Source organism: Bombina bombina, chromosome 10 (assembly GCF_027579735.1).
Source record: "Bombina bombina isolate aBomBom1 chromosome 10, aBomBom1.pri, whole genome shotgun sequence".
NCBI lineage: Eukaryota > Metazoa > Chordata > Amphibia > Anura > Bombinatoridae > Bombina > Bombina bombina.
The window spans coordinates 5,740,831-5,765,460 of NC_069508.1; the positions used below are offsets into that span (position 1 = coordinate 5,740,831).

The window sequence follows — 24,630 nt, forward strand, 5'->3', positions numbered from 1 at the left end:
TACATTTGGTATGTTAGTAAGCATGTGACACTGTACACACAGGTAACCAGTACGTGTGCGAGACATTACAATCAGACGTCAGCAGGCGCATGACCGTGCACACACAGGATATCAGTAAATCTTTACATGCTGTGAACACGCCTCAGACATTATGTAAACAATAACTGCGCTCAGTATAAACTATACGTTGCCTGCTATGCGCTCCGTTACCTGCTGCGTGCCAAGCGCTCCGTTACCTGCTGCGTGCCAAGCGCTCCGTTACCTGCTGCGTGCCAAGCGCTCCGTTACCTGCTGCGTGCTATGCGCTCCGTTACCTGCTGCGTGCTATGCGCTCCGTTACCTGCTGCGTGCTATGCGCTCCGTTACCTGTTGCGTGCTATGCGCTCCGTTACCTGTTGCGTGCTATGCGCTCCGTTACCTGTTGCGTGCTATGCGCTCCGTTACCTGTTGCGTGCTATGCGCTCCGTTACCTGTTGCGTGCCAAGCTCTGCGTTACCTGTTGCGTGCTAAGCGCTCCGTTAGCTGTTGCGTGCTATACGCTATATGCTCCGTTACCTGTTGCGTGCTAAGCGCTCCGTTACCTGTTGCGTGCTATACGCTATATGCTCTGTTACCTGTTGGACACAGCCCAGCTGCCGCCTTAGATCTTCCTCAGTTTTTTTCAGGGTCTCCTGCAGCAGTTTTTTTTCATCCTACAGACAGACAGTTTATAAGAAGGGGCATCTAACACACTACGGGACTCACTTCTGCACGTGGCCGTTAATCACCTTAATGCATCTCAGGGTTGAGGACAGAAAGCTTTTTATTTCCAAGTCACTTGCTGGCAACAGTCTTAAGGAGAGGTGCGTCAAGTGCTTGAATGGATTGGTCTCTACTACATCCAGTTGGGCCGCTGAACCACCAATCACACTGGCCGAGGAAGAGAGCTGCAGGAGGAATCTACAGGGGAAACAATCATCTTTATTACATTCTGGTCATGTGACGTACAGAGCCCACTCCAGGAGGGGCCTTGTTCATTTAGGAGGTAGCTTTTGCTAATCATCAAAAGGGGCATAAAAAACAAAAAATGCCATTTTACAATTTATTTCTATTATCAAGTTTTCTGATATCCTTTGTTGAAAAGCAGGGAGATAACCTCAGTATAGTGCACGTTTCTGCAGCAGTTTTATAACAATGTTATACATTAGCAAGAGCACTAGATGGCAGCAGTTTTATAACAATGTTATACATTACCTAGAGCACTAGATGGCAGCAATTTTATAACAATGTTATTCATTAGCAAGAGCACTAGATGGCAGCAGTTTTATAACAATGTTATTCATTAGCAAGAGCACTAGATGGCAGCAGTTTTATAACAATGTTATACATTAGCAGGAGCACTAGATGGCAGCAACTTTATAACAATGTTATACATTAGCAAGAGCACTAGATGGCAGCAGCTTTATAACAATGTTATACATTAGCAAGAACACTAGATGGCAGCAGTTTTATAACAATGGTATACATTAGCAAGAGCACTAGATGGCAGCAATTTTATAACAATGTTATACATTAGCAAGAGCACTAGATGGCAGCAGTTTTATAACAATGTTATACATTAGCAAGAGCACTAGATGGCAGCAATTTTATAACAATGTTATACATTAGCAGGAGCACTAGATGGCAGCAGTTTTATAACAATGTTATTCATTAGCAAGAGCACTAGATGGCAGCAGTTTTATAACAATGTTATTCATTAGCAAGAGCACTAGATGGCATCAGTTTTATAACAATGTTATACATTAGCAGGAGCACTAGATGGCAGCAGCTTTATAACAATGTTATACATTAGCAAGAGCACTAGATGGCAGCAGCTTTATAACAATGTTATACATTAGCAAGAGCACTAGATGGCAGCAGTTTTACAGGGAGTGCAGAATTATTAGGCAAATTAGTATTTTGACCACATCATCCTCTTTATGCATGTTGTCTTACTCCAAGCTGTATAGGCTCGAAAGCCTACTACCAATTAAGCATATTAGGTGATGTGCATCTCTGTAATGAGAAGGGGTGTGGTCTAATGACATCAACACCCTATATCAGGTGTGCATAATTATTAGGCAACTTCCTTTCCTTTGGCAAAATGGGTCAAAAGAAGGACTTGACAGGCTCAGAAAAGTAAAAAATAGTGAGATATCTTGCAGAGGGATGCAGCACTCTTAAAATTGCAAAGCTTCTGAAGCGTGATCATCGAACAATCAAGCGTTTCATTCAAATAGTCAACAGGGTCGCAAGAAGCGTGTGGAAAAACCAAGGCGCAAAATAACTGCCCATGAACTGAGAAAAGTCAAGCGTGCAGCTGCCAAGATGCCACTAGCCACCAGTTTGGCCATATTTCAGAGCTGCAACATCACTGGAGTGCCCAAAAGCACAAGGTGTGCAATACTCAGAGACATGGCCAAGGTAAGAAAGGCTGAAAGACGACCACCACTGAACAAGACACACAAGCTGAAACGTCAAGACTGGGCCAAGAAATATCTCAAGACTGATTTTTCTAAGGTTTTATGGACTGATGAAATGAGAATGAGTCTTGATGGGCCAGATGGATGGGCCCGTGGCTGGATTGGTAAAGGGCAGAGAGCTCCAGTCCGACTCAGACGCCAGCAAGGTGGAGGTGGAGTACTGGTTTGGGCTGGTATCATCAAAGATGAGCTTGTGGGGCCTTTTCGGGTTGAGGATGGAGTCAAGCTCAACTCCCAGTCCTACTGCCAGTTTCTGGAAGACACCTTCTTCAAGCAGTGGTACAGGAAGAAGTCTGCATCCTTCAAGAAAAACATGATTTTCATGCAGGACAATGCTCCATCACACGCGTCCAAGTACTCCACAGCGTGGCTGGCAAGAAAGGGTATAAAAGAAGAAAATCTAATGTCATGGCCTCCTTGTTCACCTGATCTGAACCCCATTGAGAACCTGTGGTCCATCATCAAATGTGAGATTTACAAGGAGGGAAAACAGTACACCTCTCTGAACAGTGTCTGGGAGGCTGTGGTTGCTGCTGCACGCAATGTTGATGGTGAAAAGATCAAAACACTGACAGAATCCATGGATGGCAGGCTTTTGAGTGTCCTTGCAAAGAAAGGTGGCTATATTGGTAACTGATTTGTTTTTGTTTTGTTTTTGAATGTCAGAAAACAGAATTTATGCTTACCTGATAAATTACTTTCTCCAACGGTGTGTCCGGTCCACGGCGTCATCCTTACTTGTGGGATATTCTCTTCCCCAACAGGAAATGGCAGAGTCCCAGCAAAGCTGGTCACATGATCCCTCCTAGGCTCCCCCCACCCCAGTCATTCGACCGACGGACAGGAGGAAATATATATAGGAGAAACCATATGATACCGTGGTGACTGTAGTTAGAGAAAATAATTCATCAGACCTGATTAAAAAACCAGGGCGGGCCGTGGACCGGACACACCGTTGGAGAAAGTAATTTATCAGGTAAGCATAAATTCTGTTTTCTCCAACATTGGTGTGTCCGGTCCACGGCGTCATCCTTACTTGTGGGAACCAATACCAAAGCTTTAGGACACGGATGAAGGGAGGGAGCAAATCAGGTCACCTAAACGGAAGGCACCACAGCTTGCAAAACCTTTCTCCCAAAAATAGCCTCCGAAGAAGCAAAAGTATCAAATTTGTAAAATTTGGCAAAAGTGTGCAGTGAAGACCAAGTCGCTGCCTTACATATCTGGTCAACAGAAGCCTCGTTCTTGAAGGCCCATGTGGAAGCCACAGCCCTAGTGGAGTGAGCTGTGATTCTTTCAGGAGGCTGCCGTCCGGCAGTCTCATAAGCCAATCGGATGATGCTTTTAAGCCAAAAGGAAAGAGAGGTAGAAGTCGCTTTTTGACCTCTCATTTTACCAGAATAAACAACAAACAATGAAGATGTTTGTCTGAAATCTTTAGTAGCCTCTAAATAGAACTTTAGAGCACGGACAACGTCCAAATTGTGTAACAAACGTTCCTTCTTTGAAACTGGATTCGGACACAAAGAAGGTACAACTATCTCCTGGTTAATATTTTTGTTAGAAACAACTTTAGGAAGAAAACCAGGCTTAGTACGCAAAACCACCTTATCTGCATGGAACACCAGATAAGGAGGAGAACACTGCAGAGCAGATAACTCTGAAACTCTTCTAGCAGAAGAAATTGCAACCAAAAACAAAACTTTCCAAGATAGTAACTTAATATCTATGGAATGTAAGGGTTCAAACGGAACCCCTTGAAGAACTGAAAGAACTAGATTTAGACTCCAGGGAGGAGTCAAAGGTCTGTAAACAGGCTTGATCCTAACCAGAGCCTGAACAAATGCTTGAACATCTGGCACAGCTGCCAGTCTTTTGTGTAGTAAGACAGATAAAGCAGAGATCTGTCCCTTTAGGGAACTTGCAGATAATCCTTTCTCCAAACCTTCTTGAAGAAAGGAGAGAATCTTAGGAATTTTTATCTTATTCCATGGGAATCCTTTGGATTCACACCAACAGATATATTTTTTCCATATTTTATGGTAAATTTTTCTAGTTACAGGTTTTCTGGCCTGAACCAGAGTATCTATCACCGAATCTGAAAACCCACGCTTTGATAGAATCAAGCGTTCAATCTCCAAGCCGTCAGTTGGAGGGAGACCAGATTTGGGTGTTCGAATGGACCTTGAACAAGAAGGTCCTGTCTCAAAGGTAGCTTCCATGGTGGAGCCGATGACATATTCACCAGGTCTGCATACCAAGTCCTGCGTGGCCACGCAGGAGCTATCAAGATCACCGAGGCCCTCTCCTGATTGATCCTGGCTACCAGCCTGGGAATGAGAGGAAACGGTGGGAATACGTAAGCTAGGTTGAAAGTCCAAGGTGCTACTAGTGCATCTACTAGAGTCGCCTTGGGATCCCTGGATCTGGACCCGTAGCAAGGAACCTTGAAGTTCTGACGAGACGCCATCAGATCCATGTCTGGAATGCCCCATAATTGAGTTATTTGGGCAAAGATTTCCGGATGGAGTTCCCACTCCCCCGGATGAAATGTCTGACGACTCAGAATTTGGCCTTTGCTAGTTGAGGCCAAGCTCTGAGAGCATTGAATATCGCTCTCAGTTCCAGAATGTTTATCGGGAGAAGAGACTCTTCCCGAGACCATAGACCCTGAGCTTTCAGGGATTCCCAGACCGCACCCCAGCCCACTAGACTGGCGTCGGTCGTGACAATGACCCACTCTGGCCTGCGGAAGCTCATTCCCTGGGACAGATGGTCCAGGGTCAGCCACCAACGGAGTGAATCTCTGGTCTTTTGATCTACTTGAATCATTGGAGACAAGTCTGTATAATCCCCATTCCACTGTTTGAGCATGCACAGTTGTAATGGTCTTAGATGAATTCGTGCAAAAGGAACTATGTCCATTGTTGCAACCATCAATCCTATTACTTCCATGCACTGCACTATGGAAGGACGAGGAACAGAATGAAGCACTTGACAAGAGCTTAGAAGTTTTGATTTTCTGACCTCTGTCAGAAAAATCCTCATTTCTAAGGAATCTATTATTGTTCCCAAGAAGGGAACTCTTGTTGATGGGGACAGAGAACTCTTTTCTTTGTTCACCTTCCATCCGTGAGATGTGAGAAAGGCTAGAACGATGTCCGTATGAGCCTTTGCCTTTGACAGGGACGACGCTTGTATTAGAATGTCGTCCAAGTAAGGTACTACTGCAATGCCCCTTGGTCTTAGAACCGCTAGAAGGGACCCTAGCACCTTTGTGAAAATCCTTGGAGCAGTGGCTAATCCGAATGGAAGAGCCACAAACTGGTAATGTTTGTCCAGAAAAGCGAACCTTAGGAACTGATGTTCCTTGTGGATAGGGATATGTAGGTACGCATCCTTAAGATCCACGGTAGTCATAAATTGACTTTCCTGGATGGTGGGTAGAATCGTTCGAATAGTTTCCATTTTGAACGATGGTACCCTGAGAAATTTGTTTAGGATCTTCAAATCCAAAATTGGTCTGAACGTTCCCTCTTTTTTGGGAACTACGAACAGATTGGAATAAAAACATAATTTATGCTTACCTGATAAATTCCTTTCTTCTGTAGTGTGATCAGTCCACGGGTCATCATTACTTCTGGGATATTACTCCTCCCCAACAGGAAGTGCAAGAGGATTCACCCAGCAGAGCTGCATATAGCTCCTCCCCTCTACGTCACTCCCAGTCATTCGACCAAGGACCAACGAGAAAGGAAAAGCCAAGGGTGAAGTGGTGACTGGAGTATAAATTAAAAAATATTTACCTGCCTTAAAAACAGGGCGGGCCGTGGACTGATCACACTACAGAAGAAAGGAATTTATCAGGTAAGCATAAATTATGTTTTCTTCTGTTAAGTGTGATCAGTCCACGGGTCATCATTACTTCTGGGATACCAATACCAAAGCAAAAGTACACGGATGACGGGAGGGATAGGCAGGCTCTTTATACAGAAGGAACCACTGCCTGAAGAACCTTTCTCCCAAAAATAGCCTCCGATGAAGCAAAAGTGTCAAATTTGTAAAATTTGGAAAAAGTATGAAGCGAAGACCAAGTTGCAGCCTTGCAAATCTGTTCAGAGGCCTCATTCTTGAAGGCCAAAGTGGAAGCCACAGCTCTAGTAGAATGAGCTGTAATTCTTTCAGGAGGCTGCTGTCCAGCAGTCTCATAAGCTAAACGAATTATGCTACGAAGCCAAAAAGAAAGAGAGGTAGCGGAAGCTTTTTGACCTCTCCTCTGCCCAGAGTAAATGACAAACAGAGAAGACGTTTGTCGAAATTCCTTAGTTGCCTGTAAGTAAAATTTTAGAGCACGGACTACATCCAGGTTGTGCAGTAGACGTTCCTTCTTTGAAGAAGGATTTGGGCATAAAGAAGGAACAACAATCTCTTGATTGATATTCCTGTTAGTAACTACCTTAGGTAAGAACCCAGGTTTAGTACGCAGGACTACCTTATCCGAATGAAAAATCAAATAAGGAGAATCACAATGTAAGGCTGATAATTCAGAGACTCTTCGAGCCGAGGAAATAGCCATTAAAAATAGAACTTTCCAAGATAACAACTTTATATCAATGGAATGAAGGGGTTCAAACGGAACGCCCTGTAAAACATTAAGAACAAGGTTTAAACTCCATGGTGGAGCAACAGTTTTAAACACAGGCTTAATTCTGGCCAAAGCCTGACAAAAAGCCTGGACGTCAGGAACTTCTGACAGACGTTTGTGTAACAGAATGGACAGAGCTGAGATCTGTCCCTTTAATGAACTAGCAGATAAACCCTTTTCTAAACCTTCTTGTAGAAAAGACAATATCCTAGGAATCCTAACCTTACTCCAAGAGTAACCTTTGGATTCACACCAATATAGGTATTTACGCCATATCTTATGGTAAATCTTTCTGGTAACAGGTTTCCTAGCCTGTATTAAGGTATCAATAACTGACTCAGAAAATCCACGTCTTGATAAAATCAAGCGTTCAATTTCCAAGCAGTCAGCTTCAGAGAAGTTAGATTTTGATGTTTGAAGGGACCCTGTATCAGAAGGTCCTGTTTCAGAGGTAGAGACCAAGGTGGACAGGATGACATGTCCACCAGGTCTGCATACCAAGTCCTGCGTGGCCACGCAGGTGCTATTAGAATCACTGATGCTCTCTCTTGTTTGATTCTGGCAATCAATCGAGGAAGCAACGGGAAGGGTGGAAACACGTAAGCCATCCTGAAGTCCCAAGGTGCTGTCAGAGCATCTATCAGGACTGCTCCTGGATCCCTGGATCTGGACCCGTAACGAGGAAGCTTGGCGTTCTGTCGAGACGCCATGAGATCTATCTCTGGTTTGCCCCAACGTCGAAGTATTTGGGCAAAGACCTCCGGATGAAGTTCCCACTCCCCCGGATGAAAAGTCTGACTACTTAAGAAATCCGCCTCCCAGTTCTCCACTCCCGGAATGTGGATTGCTGACAGGTGGCAAGAGTGAGACTCTGCCCAGCAAATTATCTTTGATACTTCCATCATAGCTAGGGAGCTTCTTGTCCCTCCCTGATGGTTGATGTAAGCTACAGTCGTGATGTTGTCCGACTGAAACCTGATGAACCCCCGAGTTGTCAACTGGGGCCAAGCCAGGAGGGCATTGAGAACTGCTCTCAATTCCAGAATGTTTATTGGCAGGAGACTCCTCCTGACTCCATTGTCCCTGAGCCTTCAGAGAATTCCAGACGGCACCCCAACCTAGAAGGCTGGCGTCTGTTACAATTGTCCAGTCTGGTCTGCTGAATGGCATCCCCCTGGACAGATGTGGCCGAGAAAGCCACCATAGAAGAGAATTTCTGGTCTCTTGATCCAGATTCAGAGAAGGGGATAAGTCTGAGTAATCCCCATTCCACTGACTTAGCATGCACAGTTGCAGTGGTCTGAGGTGTAAGCGTGCAAAGGGTACTATGTCCATTGCCGCTACCATTAAGCCGATTACCTCCATGCATTGAGCCACTGACGGGTGTTGAATGGAATGAAGGGTGCGGCAAGCACTTTGAAGTCTTGTTAGCCTGTCCTCTGTCAGGTAAATCTTCATTTCTACAGAATCTATAAGAGTCCCCAGGAAGGGAACTCTTGTGAGTGGAACGAGTGAACTTTTCTTTTCGTTCACCTTCCATCCATGTGACCTTAGAAATGCCAGCACTAACTCAGTATGAGACTTGGCAGTTTGAAAGCTTGAAGCTTGTATCAGAATGTCATCTAGGTATGGAGCTACCGAGATTCCCCGCGGTCTTAGTACCGCCAGAAGAGCACCCAGAACCTTTGTGAAGATTCTTGGAGCTGTAGCCAATCCGAATGGAAGAGCCACAAACTGGTAATGCCTGTCTAGGAAGGCAAACCTTAGGTACCGATAATGATCTTTGTGAATCGGTATGTGAAGGTAAGCATCTTTTAAATCTACAGTGGTCATGTATTGACCCTCTTGGATCATAGGTAAAATTGTCCGAATAGTCTCCATCTTGAACGATGGAATTCTTAGGAATTTGTTTAGGATCTTTAAGTCCAGGATTGGTCTGAAAGTTCCCTCTTTTTTGGGAACCACAAACAGATTTGAGTAAAACCCCTGTCCCGATCGTGGAACTGGATGGATTACTCCCATTAACAAGAGCTCTTGTACGCAGCGTAGAAACGCCTCTTTCTTTTTCTGGATTGTTGACAATCTTGACAGATGAAATCTCTCTCTTGGAGGAGAGTATTTGAAGTCCAGAAGGTATCCCTGAGATATTATCTCTAGCGCCCAGGGATCCTGAACATCTCTTGCCCAAGCCTGGGCGAAGAGAGAAAGTCTGCCCCCCACTAGATCCGATCCCGGATCGGGGGCCCTCAATTCATGCTGTTTTAGGGGCAGCAGCAGGTTTCCTAGTCTGCTTGCCCTTGTTCCAGGACTGGTTAGGTTTCCAGCCTTGTCTGTAGCGAGCAACAGCTCCTTCCTGTTTTGGTGCAGAGGAAGTTGATGCTGCTCCTGCTTTGAAATTACGAAAGGAACGAAAATTAGACTGTCTAGTCTTGGCTTTGGCTTTGTCCTGAGGCAGGGCATGGCCTTTACCTCCTGTAATGTCAGCGATAATCTCTTTCAACCCGGGCCCGAATAAGGTCTGCCCTTTGAAAGGTATATTAAGCAATTTAGACTTAGAAGTAACATCAGCTGACCAGGATTTTAGCCACAGCGCCCTGCGTGCCTGAATGGCGAATCCTGAATTATTCGCCGTAAGTTTAGTAAGATGTACTACGGCCTCCGAAATGAATGAATTAGCTAGTTTAAGGACTCTAAGCCTGTCCGTAATGTCGTCCAGAGTAGCTGAACCAATGTTCTCTTCCAGAGACTCAATCCAGAATGCCGCTGCAGCCGTGATCGGCGCAATGCATGCAAGGGGTTGCAATATAAAACCTTGTTGAACAAACATTTTCTTAAGGTAACCCTCTAATTTTTTATCCATTGGATCTGAAAAAGCACAGCTATCCTCCACCGGGATAGTGGTACGCTTAGCTAAGGTAGAAACTGCTCCCTCCACCTTAGGGACCGTTTGCCATAAGTCCCTTGTGGTGGCGTCTATTGGAAACATTTTTCTAAATATCGGAGGGGGTGAGAACGGCACACCGGGTCTATCCCACTCCTTAGTAACAATTTCAGTAAGTCTCTTAGGTATAGGAAAAACCTCAGTACTCGTCGGTACCGCAAAATATTTATCCAACCTACACATTTTCTCTGGTATTGCAACTGTGTTACAATCATTCAGAGCAGCTAACACCTCCCCTAGTAATACACGGAGGTTTTCCAGTTTAAATTTAAAATTTGAAATATCTGAATCCAGTCTGTTTGGATCAGAACCGTCACCCACAGAATGAAGTTCTCCGTCCTCATGTTCTGCCACCTGTGACGCAGTGTCTGACATGGCCCTAATATTATCAGCGCACTCTGTTCTCACCCCAGAGTGATCACGCTTACCTCTTAGTTCTGGTAATTTAGCCAAAACCTCAGTCATAACAGTAGCCATATCCTGTAATGTGATTTGTAATGGCCGCCCAGATGTACTCGGCGCTACAATATCACGCACCTCCCTCTGAGCGGGAGATGTAGGTACTGACACGTGAGGCGAGTTAGTCGGCATAACTCTCCCCTCGTTGTTTGGTGAAATTTGTTCAATTTGTACAGATTGACTTTTATTTAAAGTAGCATCAATTCAATACAGTTAGTACATAAATTTCTATTGGGCTCCACTTTGGCATTGCAACAAATGACACAGGTATCATCCTCTGAATCAGACATGTTTAACACACTAGCAAATAAACTTGCAACTTGGAAATACAATTCAATTAGAATAATATTAAAACGTACTGTGCCTTTAAGAAGCACAGAAGATCTATGACAGTTGAAAATTAATAAATTGAAACAGTTATAGCCTCAATCCCTGTAAACAACACAACTTTATCAAAGGTTTAATCCCATTAGCAAAGATAACAAATTCTGAAAGCAGGAAACAAATTACAGAATAAACGTTTATCTCAGTCAAACTATAATTCTCACAGCTCTGCTGAGAGAAATTACCTCCCTCAAAATAAGTTTTGAAGACCCCTGAGCTCTGTAGAGATGAACCGGATCATGCAGGGAATACAATGAGTTGCTGACTGAAATATTTGATGCATAGAAAAGGCGCCAAAAAACGGCCCCTCCCCCTCACACACAGCAGTGAGGGAGAACAGAAACTGTCAGAAAACAGATTAAGCAACTGCCAAGTGGAAAAATAGTGCCCAAACATTTATTCACTCAGTACCTCAGTAAATGAAAACGATTTTACATTCCAGCAAAAACGTTAAACATAATCTCTAGTTATTAAACAGCTTTATGTATTTCTTACAGTGTAATTCTAGTGAAGTACCATTCCCCAGAATACTGAAGTGTAAAGTATACATACATGACATTATATCGGTATGGCAGGATTTTCTCATCAATTCCATTGTCAGAAAATAAAAACTGCTACATACCTCTATGCAGATTCATCTGCCCGCTGTCCCCTGATCTGAAGTTTACCTCACTCCTCAGATGGCCGAGAACAGCAATATGATCTTAACTATTCCGGCTAAAATCATAGCAAAACTCTGGTAGATTCTTCTTCAAACTCTGCCAGAGAGGTAATAACACACTCCGGTGCTATTTTAAAATAACAAACTTTTGATTGAAGATATAAAACTAAGTATAATCACCATAGTCCTCTCACACATCCTATCTAGTCGTTGGGTGCAAGAGAATGACTGGGAGTGACGTAGAGGGGAGGAGCTATATGCAGCTCTGCTGGGTGAATCCTCTTGCACTTCCTGTTGGGGAGGAGTAATATCCCAGAAGTAATGATGACCCGTGGACTGATCACACTTAACAGAAGAAATCCCATTCCTTGTTCCTTTATTGGAACTGGGTGTATCACTCCCATCTTTTGCGTGGGTTAATTTAAGATAAGCGCCAAGTTATTATCCTTAAGCTCCCTCACAGGTAATCTTCCCTATGATTACCAATTCTTAGTATAAACCAAACAAAAGTCAATTATTGAAGTTTGGGAGCGCTAAAAAAGCTTTAAAGACAATATGGAGATTTAAAATTTGCACAATATTTATTGCTGGTGGACAATCTAAAAACATATATAAATCAAAAATCCATAAAAAACAATAATATAAACAGTATAATCAGTCTAGGGTAGGATGAAGTAGTGCTAATATATTAAAGTATGGGACGTCTCCCTTTTAAACTTTATATTTTTGGATTTCTCTGTATCTTAACCTTTACGTCTAGATTATTGCAACACTCTAGTTAAACAATAGCTATGTAACCACCTTAATCCACCTTATATTTGCATCTGAAAATGTAGTGTCTTTAAAAAGATATTTTCTTGACTAATTGTCAGAAATAAAATGTTCATAAAAATTGCTTTGATGTTTAAAAGTCTTTTTCCAGTATAAAAATATATTTGTAGTCCAATAAATTTCCGCTCTTTCTTAGAGGGGTAACCTTGTAACACTTCAGTCTTTTTTATGCAATTTGTAACAAGTGTTTCTAATGAGCTTACCGGGTCTTCTGACACCTGCTGTGTCTGGCGGTTTGTTTGTTTATCTTACCAGGAAGATGTTTATGCCTTTTCTCTCTCCAATCTTGTACGATACAAGACTAGCCTGTAAGCTTGGTTCTTTGGAGCCTATTTCAGTCTGTGTGGCTCTGATGGTTCAGCACCTTCTGTTCAAAATATCTCTGGCTGTCAGTATTTGGCAGCAGGCTTTCGAGTCAGGTGAATACTTCCGCTACACGCTCCGGCGTGTTTGGCGGTTCCTCCGATACTTAGTGTACAAACGGCCGTTTGTTTCTTTTCTTCTTCCCCTGTACTCAAATTGTGATTGAGATCCTGCAGGGTATATGTGAGCTGTAATGGGCAACCATATTTTTTAAAAAAAACATTAATTTGGCCATCTACTCTGGCAATGGGTTCTTAATGGAAACCAAATTTCAAGAATAGCAATGAACAAAAGTTACAAAGACTAAATTAGTGATAGAAATAATCACACAGGGTAATATAAATTAAGAATTACGATTGTGTAAAAGTAATCAGAAAGCTACAAATCTGTTCCCCTTTTGTCCTCAAATAACATAGAAAAACAGTAAGCTACATATCCCTCCCCCCGGTCCTCAAATAACACAGTACATATTAGGCAGGCAGGTACTAACGATCCTAACATAAAAAAGGAGAAATATATAGTAATCATATAGAGGAAATACGAAACATCAAACTGATAGTTAACATCACAGTTCACCAAACTGATGATGTCACAATATATAACATTTGAAATGGTGTAAATCAATAGAACACCACGAATAGCATATAACTACATGAGTATATTAACAAAAGATGCGTAAGTGCAGTAACGCAACACTAGACTAAATCGAAAGCTGTTGTTACAATGAGAATGGAATCAGGAATATAAATAAATAGTACTCCTACATACAAAACTACAAATATTCTAATGAACTATTTTTCTTTAGAAATATGAGCCAACAAGGCTAAACACAATGTACATACGTGTCATACAGAATAATGAACCAATAAGGTTCAACACACCTCACAAGTTTGAGCCAATTAGAAAGGAGCAAAACACTAACCAATAAGATTAGGGGATTATCGGCTAAACATAACATATCTACCTTCGCATACAGAACAATGAACCAATAAGGTTCAACATCTCCTACACACCTCTAAAGTCTGAGCGAATCAGAAGGGAGCAAAATGTTAACCAATAAGATCAGGGGAATATCGGACTAATACATCTAAAGCCATAAGAATAATAGAATTGTATAAAGTGCTAATAAAATTTGAAAATTATGGCAATATAATACAAGCAGATAAGATCGAAAAAACAAATTAACAGTATAAACCGTATGACCCGGAATCACTATGGAAACCAATTCCGGGATCAACATACGGGTAGTATTGGAAAGGGTATTTAAAGACCCTCAGATTAACATTAAACCAGTCTTGAAAAAGGTCTATGTTGGACCGAAACGCGTCGACTGGTGAGTAGCAATCCAATCATTTATCTATTAGAAAAACAATCTGCACTATTATTATTTCTTTTGGCAGAAGGAAGTAATAACCTGAGTGACGCTGGAGCTGAAAATAGTCTATTGACGCTGAAGCCCATACTCCACTGCAGGCAACTATATACTCTACATAGACTGATAGAGCACATAGAAGACAGGAATCACCCACATTGGGAAACACATAAACTCTGACTTTCAACAAAAGTTGTTTTTGGTTACACATTTTTATTTTTACATTTTTTCGATTTTTGACTTTTTAATTTTTATATTTTATATTTATTTATTTTTTATTGCTCACAAATTTTGGCGGTTGCAATCATGTTGGTCACTAGTGACAATTGAGGTTTTAAATTTGAACACACATTGGAATATTTTTGCACCCATCACGGAATCACTGATTTGTTATTTACACTTCTTTTGGAATATGGACTGCATATTTTAAAGTTGTTTACTGTTTTTATTGTGTTATAAAGTTTCTATGTATATTTGAAAATTCACATTAACCTGTCACAGAATCACCTTAAACAGAACACACATCCTCATTTTTTCCGCTAGCGGAAACGGTCACTGATCCTTTACAGGAGCAGCTGATCGGCTCCACTCTGGTCACATACAATCTAAGGGACCCGGTACAAGTGTCTAACAAACATTATACAGACATATTTAGAAGCTAACAGTGACATACAACCTTAACATCCTGTCATAACTCCAATTAATATTATCGCAGATTGATCTGACAATTACAGTGGGTAGCGCTACTACAAGATCAGCCTGTACCTCTATATTCTTTGTGATATATACCTATCCGGTAGAATTGTTATAGCTAGTAACAATACTTAAGGTATTTGTTTCCAGAATGTTTTATTAATATTTTTTATTATATATATATCATTTTTTATTTTTATAATCAGCATTTTGCAAGGATTTCCTAAGAAGTATAACCGAATATTTCAGGTTTTTACATTTGGACTTTTATAATTGTAAAACATTGTACGGATTTGTAATCAATCCACTCTGTTTATCGCATATGCATAAAGTTTAGATACGGATGCCTAAATCCTCAAAGCCATCACTGAATGGTTCAGATATTGAGGTTTTTTAAATTTGGATTTGTATTCTTACCCATTGTGAAACATTGTAAAACACTGTGTGGACTCGTAATCAATCCACTCTGTCTATTACTTAACATTAAGTTTAGATACGAATGTTCTAGATCATCAAGCTATCTCAGAAGTATTGCAAAGAATTTATGTTTTTAATCTGTAATAAATTATTTGTCTTAAACTATTTCTAGCGCCCAAGGATCCTGAACATCTCTTGCCCAAGCCTGAGCAAAGAGAGAGAGTCTGCCCCCCACCAGATCCGGTCCCGGATCGGGGGCTACTCCTTCATGCTGTCTTGTTAGCAGTGGCAGGTTTCTTGGCCTGCTTACCTTTGTTCCAGCCTTGCATTGGTTTCCAGGCTGGTTTGGGTTGTGAGGCATTACCCTCTTGCTTAGAGGATGCAGAATTAGAGGCTGGTCCATTTCTGCGAAATGGACGAAAATTAGGCTTATTTTTAGCCTTAAAAGACCTATCCTGTGGAAGGGCGTGGCCCTTTCCCCCAGTGATGTCTGAAATAATCTCTTTCAAATCAGGTCCAAATAAAGTTTTACCTTTGAAAGGAATGTTAAGTAATTTTGTCTTGGATGACACATCCGCTGACCAAGACTTTAGCCAAAGCTCTCTGCGCGCCACAATAGCAAACCCTGAATTTTTCGCCGCTAATTTTGCTAATTGCAAAGCAGCATCTAAAATAAAAGAGTTAGCCAATTTAAGTGCGTGAACTCTGTCCATAACCTCCTCATATGGAGTTTCTCTACTGAGCGACTTTTCTAGTTCCTCGAACCAGAACCACGCTGCCGTAGTGACAGGAACAATGCATGAAATTGGTTGTAGAAGGAAGCCTTGCTGTACAAAAATCTTTTTAAGCAAACCTTCCAATTTTTTATCCATAGGATCTTTGAAAGCACAACTATCTTCGATAGGAATAGTAGTGCGTTTGTTTAGAGTAGAAACTGCCCCCTCGACCTTGGGGACTGTCTGCCATAAGTCCTTTCTGGGGTCGACCATAGGAAATAATTTCTTAAATATAGGGGGAGGAACAAAAAAGGTATGCCGGGCTTTTCCCACTCTTTACTATGTCCGCCACCCGCTTGGGTATAGGAAAAGCGTCGGGGGGCACCGGAACCTCTAGGAACCTGTCCATCTTGCATAATTTCTCTGGAATGACCAAATTGTCACAATCATCCAGAGTAGATAACACCTCCTTAAGCAGTGCGCGGAGATGTTCGAATTTAAATTTAAATGTCACAACATCAGGTTCAGCTTGATGAGAAATTTTTCCTGAATCTGAAATTTCTCCCTCAGACAAAACCTCCCTCATGGCCCCTTCAGATTGGTGTGAGGGTATGACAGAACAATTATCATCAGCGTCCTCTTGCTCTTCAGTGTTTAAAACAGAGCAATCGCGCTTTCTCTGATAAGTAGGCATTTTGGATAAAAGATTTGCTATGGAGTTATCCATTACAGCCGTTAATTGTTGCATGGTAATAAGTATTGGCGCACTAGATGTACTAGGGGCCTCCTGCATGGGCAAAACTGGTGTAGACACAGTAGGAGATGTAGAGTAGTATCATGTTTACTCCCCTCAATTGAGGAATCATCTTGGGCAATATTATTTGTGGCAGTACTGTCCTTACTTTTTTTGGACGCTATGGCACAATTATCACATAAATTTAAATGGGGAGACACATTGGCTTTCATACATATAGAACATAGCTTATCTGAAGGTATAGACATGTTAAACAGGCTTAAACTTGTCAACAATGCACAAAAAATGTTTTAAAATAAAACAGTTACTGTCACTTTAAATTTCAAACAGAAAACACTTTATTACTGAATATGTGAAAAAGTATGAAGGAATTGTTCAAAAATTACCAAATTTTCACCACAGTGTCTTAAAGCCTTAAAAGTATTGCACACCAAATTTCAGAGCTTTAACCCTTAAAATAACGGAACCGGAGCCGTTTTTCAATTTAACCCCTATACAGTCCCAGATACAGTCTTTGCTAAGACCCAACCAAGCCCTGAGGGGAATACGATACCAAATGACGCCTTCTAAAAGCTTTTTCAGAGATTCTTAGATCCACACACATGCATCTGCATGCCCTGTTCTCAAAAAACAACTGCGCATTAATGGCGCGAAAATGAGGCTCAGTCTATGACTAGAAAGGCCCCCTGACTGAAAAAGGTGTCCAATACAGTGCCTGCCGTTTTATAAACGTTCCCCAAGATTATAAAAGTCAATTGTTAGCCTAAATTTGAATAATATGCACAAATAAAGCAATCGATTTAGCCCATAAAAATGTCTACCAGTTTTTTAGCCCATAATAAGCCCTTTATTCTGTTTGTTTTTGACTAAGAAAATGGCTTACCGGTCCCCATGAGGGGAAATGACAGCCTTCCAGCATTACACAGTCTTGTTAGAAATATGGCTAGTCATACCTTAAGCAGAAAAGTCTGCTAACTGTTTCCCCCAACTGAAGTTACTTCATCTCAACAGTCCTATGTGGAAACAGCAATCGATTTTAGTTACTGTCTGCTAAAATCATCTTCCTCTTACAAACAGAAATCTTCATCCTTTTCTGTTTCAGAGTAAATAGTACATACCAGCACTATTTTAAAATAACAAACACTTGATAGAAGAATAAAAACTACATTTAAACACCAAAAAAACTCTTAACCATCTCCGTGGAGATGTTGCATGTGCAACGGCAAAGAGAATGACTGGGGTGGGCGGAGCCTAGGAGGGATCATGTGACCAGCTTTGCTGGGACTCTTTGCCATTTCCTGTTGGGGAAGAGAATATCCCACAAGTAAGGATGACGCCGTGGACCGGACACACCAATGTTGGAGAAATGTATATTTGTGAATGTTGAGATGTTATATTGGTTTCACTGGTAAAAATAAATAATTGAAATGGGTATATATTTGTTTTTTGTTAAGTTGCCTAATAATTATGCACAGTAATAGTCACCTGCACACACAGATATCCCCCTAAAATAGCTATAACTAAAAACAAACTAAAAACTACTTCCAAAAATATTCAGCTTTGATATTAATGAGTTTTTTGGGTTCATTGAGAACATGGTTGTTGTTCAATAATAAAATTAATCCTCAAAAATACAACTTGCCTAATAATTCTGCACTCCCTGTATAACAATGTTATACATTAGCAAGAGCGCTAGATGGCAGCAGTTTTATAATGTTATACATTAGCAAGAGCACTAGATGGCAGCAGTTTTATAACAATGTTACACATTAGCAGGAGCACTAGATGGCAGCAGTTTTATAACAATGTTATACATTAGCAAGAGCACTAGATGGCAGCAGTTTTATAACAATGTTATACATTAGCAAGAGCACTAGATGGCAGCAGTTTTATAAAATTGTTATACATTAGCAAGAGCACTAGATGGCAGCAGTTTTATAACAATGTTATACATTAGCAGGAGCACTAGATGGCAGCAGTTTTATAACAATGTTATACATTAGCAAGAGCACTAGATGGCAGCAGTTTTATAACAATGTTATACATTAACAAGAGCACTAGATGGCAGCGCTATTTCCTGTCATGGAGTGCTCCAGACGTGCACGCTACCTACATATCTATTCAACAAAGAGAATGATGAGAACAAAGCAAATATGATAATAAAAGTAAATTGGAAACTTTTTAAAAATTGGATTCTCTATCTGAATCATGAAAGAACATTTTTGGGTTTCATGTCCCTTTAATTCCCATTTGCTATGACAGTCTCCTGAAGCAAACCGCTGGGAGTGACATCACTTACCGTGGCGCAGCTTTAATCTCTTCCTCAGCGCAGTGATGGATCAGATCAATAAACTTCTGAGGGAACGCCGAAAAATCTACCAGCAGACCTTGTTGTGTCTTCAGGCTAAATACATGAGAGAGAGGGCGAAATCATCTACAGGATCTGTACCTTATAATAAATCATAAGCAGTTATATAGGAACCTCAGGTAGTACAGGACCCTGTACAATAAGTTACTGCAGTTATATAGGAACCTCAGGTACTACAGGATCCTGTACAATAAGTTACTGCAGTAATATAGGAACCTCAGGTACTACAGGATCCTGTACAATAAGTTACTGCAGTAATATAGGAACCTCAGGTACTACAGGATCCTGTACAATAAGTTACTGCAGTAACGTCAGTAAATAAATCATGTGCAGTTATATAGGAACCTCAGGTACTACAGGATCCTGTACAATAAGTTACTGCAGTAATATCAGTAAATAAATCATGTGCCGTTATATAGGAACCTCAGGTACTACAGGATCCTGTACAATAAGTTACTGCAGTAATATAGGAACCTCAGGTACTACAGGATCCTGTACAATAAGTTACTGCAGTAATATAGGAACCTCAGGTACTACAGGATCCTGTACAATAAGTTACTGCAGTAACGTCAGTAAATAAATCATGTGCAGTTATATAGGAACCTCAGGTACTACAGGATCCTGTAAAATAAGTTACTGCAGTAATATAGGAACCTCAGGTACTACAGGATCCTGTACAATAAGTTACTGCAGTAACGTCAGTAAATAAATCATATGCAGTTATATAGGAACCTCAGGTACTACAGGATCCAGTACAATAAGTTACTGCAGTAACGTCAGTAAATAAATCATGTGCAGTTATATAGGAACCTCAGGTACTACAGGATCCAGTACAATAAGTTACTGCAGTAACGTCAGTAAATAAATCATGTGCAGTTATATAGGAACCTCAGGTACTACAGGATCCTGTAAAATAAGTTACTGCAGTAATATAGGAACCTCAGGTACTACAGGATCCTGTACAATAAGTTACTGCAGTAATATAGGAACCTCAGGTACTACAGGATCCTGTACAATAAGTTACTGCAGTAATATAGGAACCTCAGGTACTACAGGATCCTGTACAATAAGTTACTGCAGTAATATAGGAACCTCAGGTACTACAGGATCCTGTACAATAAGTTACTGCAGTAACGTCAGTAAATAAATCATGTGCAGTTATATAGGAACCTCAGGTACTACAGGATCCTGCAAAATAAGTTACTGCAGTAATATAGGAACCTCAGGTACTACAGGATCCTGTACAATAAGTTACTGCAGTAACGTCAGTAAATAAATCATATGCAGTTATATAGGAACCTCAGGTACTACAGGATCCAGTACAATAAGTTACTGCAGTAACGTCAGTAAATAAATCATGTGCAGTTATATAGGAACCTCAGGTACTACAGGATCCAGTACAATAAGTTACTGCAGTAACGTCAGTAAATAAATCATGTGCAGTTATATAGGAACCTCAGGTACTACAGGATACAGTACAATAAGTTACTGCAGTTATATAGGAACCTCAGGTAGTACAGGATCCTGTACAATAAGTTACTGCAGTAATATCAGTAAATAAATCATGTGCCGTTATATAGGAACCTCGGGTACTACAGGATCCTGTACAATAAGTTACTGCAGTAATATCAGTAAATAAATCATGTGCCGTTATATAGGAACCTCAGGTACTACAGGATCCTGTACAATAAGTTACTGCAGTAACGTCAGTAAATAAATCATGTGCAGTTATATAGGAACCTCAGGTACTACAGGATCCTGTACAATAAGTTACTGCAGTAATATAGGAACCTCAGTTACTACAGGATCCTGTACAATAAGTTACTGCAGTAATATAGGAACCTCAGTTACTACAGGATCCTGTACAATAAGTTACTGCAGTAATGTCAGTAAATAAATCATGTGCAGTTATATAGGAACCTCAGGTACTACAGGATCCTGTACAATAAGTAACGTCAGTAAATAAATCATGTGCAGTTATATAGGAACCTCAGGTACTACAGGATCCTGTACAATAATTAACATCAGTAAATAAATCATGTGCAGTTATATAGGAACCTCAGGTACTACAGGATCCTGTAAAATAAGTTACTGCAGTTATATAGGAACCTCGGGTACTACAGGATCCTGTACAATAAGTTACTGCAGTAATATCAGTAAATAAATCATGTGCCGTTATATAGGAACCTCAGGTACTACAGGATCCTGTACAATAAGTTACTGCAGTAACGTCAGTAAATAAATCATGTGCAGTTATATAGGAACCTCAGGTACTACAGGATCCTGTAAAATAAGTTACTGCAGTAATATAGGAACCTCAGGTACTACAGGATCCTGTACAATAAGTTACTGCAGTAACGTCAGTAAATAAATCATGTGCCATTATATAGGAACCTCAGGTACTACAGGATCCTGTACAATAAGTTACTGCAGTAATATAGGAACCTCAGGTACTACAGGATCCTGTACAATAAGTTACTGCAGTAATATAGGAACCTCAGGTACTACAGGATTCTGTACAATAAGTTACTGCAGTAATATAGGAACCTCAGGTACTACAGGATCCTGTACAATAAGTAACGTCAGTAAATAAATCATGTGCAGTTATATAGGAACCTCAGGTACTACAAGATCCTGTACAATAAGTTACTGCAGTTATATAGGAACCTCAGGTACTACAGGATCCTGTACAATAAGTTACTGCAGTTATATAGGAACCTCAGGTACTACAGGATCCTGTACAATAAGTAACGTCAGTAAATAAATCATGTGCAGTTATATAGGAACCTCAGGTACTACAGGATCCTGTAAAATAAGTAACGTCAGTAAATAAATCATGTGCAGTTATATAGGAACAAACAAGTGGAAAAGGGTTGTGTATACTAAAACTAAAAAGGGTGAACAGACCTGCCAACCTCACTAACTGCACTTCTCACTAACCATGCAGTCTGTAACAGAGGGTTAAAAACAAAAACAAAAAGATTGGAGGTGGCGCCTACGGCAGTCTATTAATGATTGTGTAGTTAATTGTACTTGCCAAATAACCCAAATTAAATTAATAGAACAGTGATAGCAAATAAAAGTAAAAATTAGATGGTTTATTAACACAGTAAAGGACAATACGTTAAAAAACAAAAATTATGCTTACCTGATTAATTTCTCTCTCTTGTGGTGTATCCAGTCCACTGGTTCATCAATTACTTGTGGGATATTCTCCTTCCCAACAGGAAGCTGCAAGAGGACACCCACAGCAGAGCTGTCTATATAGCTCCTCCCCTAACCCCCATCCCCAGTCATTCGACCGAAGACAAGCAAGAAAAAGGAGAAACTATAGGGTGCAGTGGTGACTGTAGTTTAAAAATAAAAAACACCTGCCTTAAAGTGACAGGGCGGGCCGTGGACTGGATACACCACAAGAGAAAGAAATTTATCAGGTAAGCATAAATTTTGTTTTCTCTTGTAAGGTGTATCCAGTCCACGGGTTCATCCATTACTTGTGGGATACCAATACCAAAGCTTTAGGACACAGATGAAGGGAGGGACAAGGCAGGAACTTAAAAGGAAGGCCCCACTGCCTGCAAGACCTTTCTCACAAAAATAGCCTCTGAGGAAGCAAAAGTATCAAATTTGTAGAATTTAGAAAAAGTATGAAGCGAAGACCAAGTCGCCGCCTTACAAATCTGTTCAACAGAAGCCTCATTTTTAAAAGCCCATGTGGAAGCCACAGCTCTAGTGGAATGAGCTGTAATTCTTTCAGGAGGCTGCTGACCAGCAGTCTCATAAGCTAAACGGATTATGCTTCTCAGCCAAAAAGAAAGAGAAGATGCCGAAGCCTTTTGGCCTCTCCTCTGTCCAGAGTAGACAACAAACAATGCAGATGTTTGACGAAAATCCTTAGTAGCTTGTAAATAAAACTTTAAAGCACGAACCACGTCAAGATTGTGTAATAGACGTTCCTTCTTTGAAGAAGGATTAGGACACAGTGATGGAACAACAATCTCTTGATTGATATTCTTATTGGATACCACCTTAGGAAGAAACCCAAGCTTGGTACGCAAAACTACCTTATCTGCATGGAAGATCAGATAAGGGGAATCACACTGTAAGGCAGATAACTCTGAAACTCTTCGAGCCGAAGAGATAGCTACCAAAAACAGAACTTTCCAAGCTAAAAGCTTGATATCTATGGAATGCAGAGGTTCAAACGGAACCCCTTGAAGAACTTTAAGAACTAAATTAAAACTCCATGGCGGAGCAACAGGTTTAAACACAGGCTTGATTCTAACTAAAGCCTGACAAAACGCCTGAACATCTGGAACATCTGCCAGACGCTTGTGCAGAAGGACAGAGCAGAAATCTGTCCCTTTAAGGAACTAGCTGACAATACCTTCTCCAATCCTTCTTGGAGAAAGGATAATATCCTAGGAATCCTGACCTTACTCCATGAGTAACACATGGATAAACACCAATGAAGATATTTACACCATATCTTATGATAGATTTTCCTTGTGAAAGGCTTTCGAGCCTGAATCAAGGTATCAATGACCGACTCTGAGAAACCACGTTTTGATAAAATCAAGCGTTCCATCTCCAAGCAGTCAGCCGCAGAGAAATTAGATTTGGATGTTTGAATGGACCTTGGAGAAGAAGGTCCTGCCTCAGCGGCAGAGTCCATGGTGGAAAGGACGACATGTCCACCAGATCTGCATACCAAATCCTGCGTGGCCACGCAGGTGTTATCAAAATCACCGAAGCTCTCTCCTGCTTGATCTTGGCAATCAGACGAGTGAGGAGAGGAAATGGTGGGAACACATAAGCCAGGCTGAAGGACCAGGGCACTGCTAGAGCATCTATCAGCGCTGCCTGGGGATCCCTTGACCAGGACCCGTAACAAGGAATCTTGGCGTTCTGACGAGACGTCATCAGATCCAGTTCTGGTTTGCCCCATAGTTGAAGCTGGGCAAATACCTCCGGATGGAGCTCCCACTCCCCCGGATGAAAAGTCTGCCGACTTAGAAAATCCGCCTCCCAGTTCTCTACTCCTGGGATATGGATAGCTGAGAGATGGCAAGAGTGTACCTCTGCCCATAGAATTATCTTTGAAACCTCCAACATTGCGAGGGGGCTTCTTGTTCCCCCCTGATGGTTGATATAGGCTACAGTCGTGATATTGTCCGACTGAAATCTGATGAACCTGACCGCAGCTAGTTGAGGCCAAGCCTGAAGAGCATTGAATATCGCTCTCAGTTCCAGAATGTTTGTTTATCGGAAGGAGGGCTTCCTCCCGAGTCCACGAACCCTGAGCCTTCAGGGAGTTCCAGACTGCGCCCCAGCCCAGAAGGCTGGCATCTGTCGTCACTATAGTCCACTCTGGCCTGCGGAAACTCATTCCCCTGGACAGATGGACCCGAGATAACCACCAGAGAAGAGAATCCCTGGTCTCTTGATCCAGAATTAGCAGAGGGGACAAATCTGTGTAGTCCCCATTCCATTGATTGAGCATGCAAAGTTGCAGTGGTCTGAGA

At 41.3% G+C, this 24,630-nt stretch overlaps 1 protein-coding gene across 1 annotated transcript in view; it reads right to left on the reverse strand.

Moving 5' to 3' along the window:
* The window catches only part of SASS6 (SAS-6 centriolar assembly protein), a 131,586-nt gene that overhangs the window by 50,450 nt on the left and 56,506 nt on the right, over positions 1–24,630 (reverse strand). Inside the window, exons 4-6 of the mRNA XM_053693745.1 lie at positions 19,037–19,141; positions 768–939; positions 615–692 (exon numbers count right to left, since the gene is read on the reverse strand). Coding sequence (XP_053549720.1) covers positions 615–692; positions 768–939; positions 19,037–19,141 — 355 coding nt within the window. The remainder of the gene's footprint in view (positions 1–614; positions 693–767; positions 940–19,036; positions 19,142–24,630) is intronic.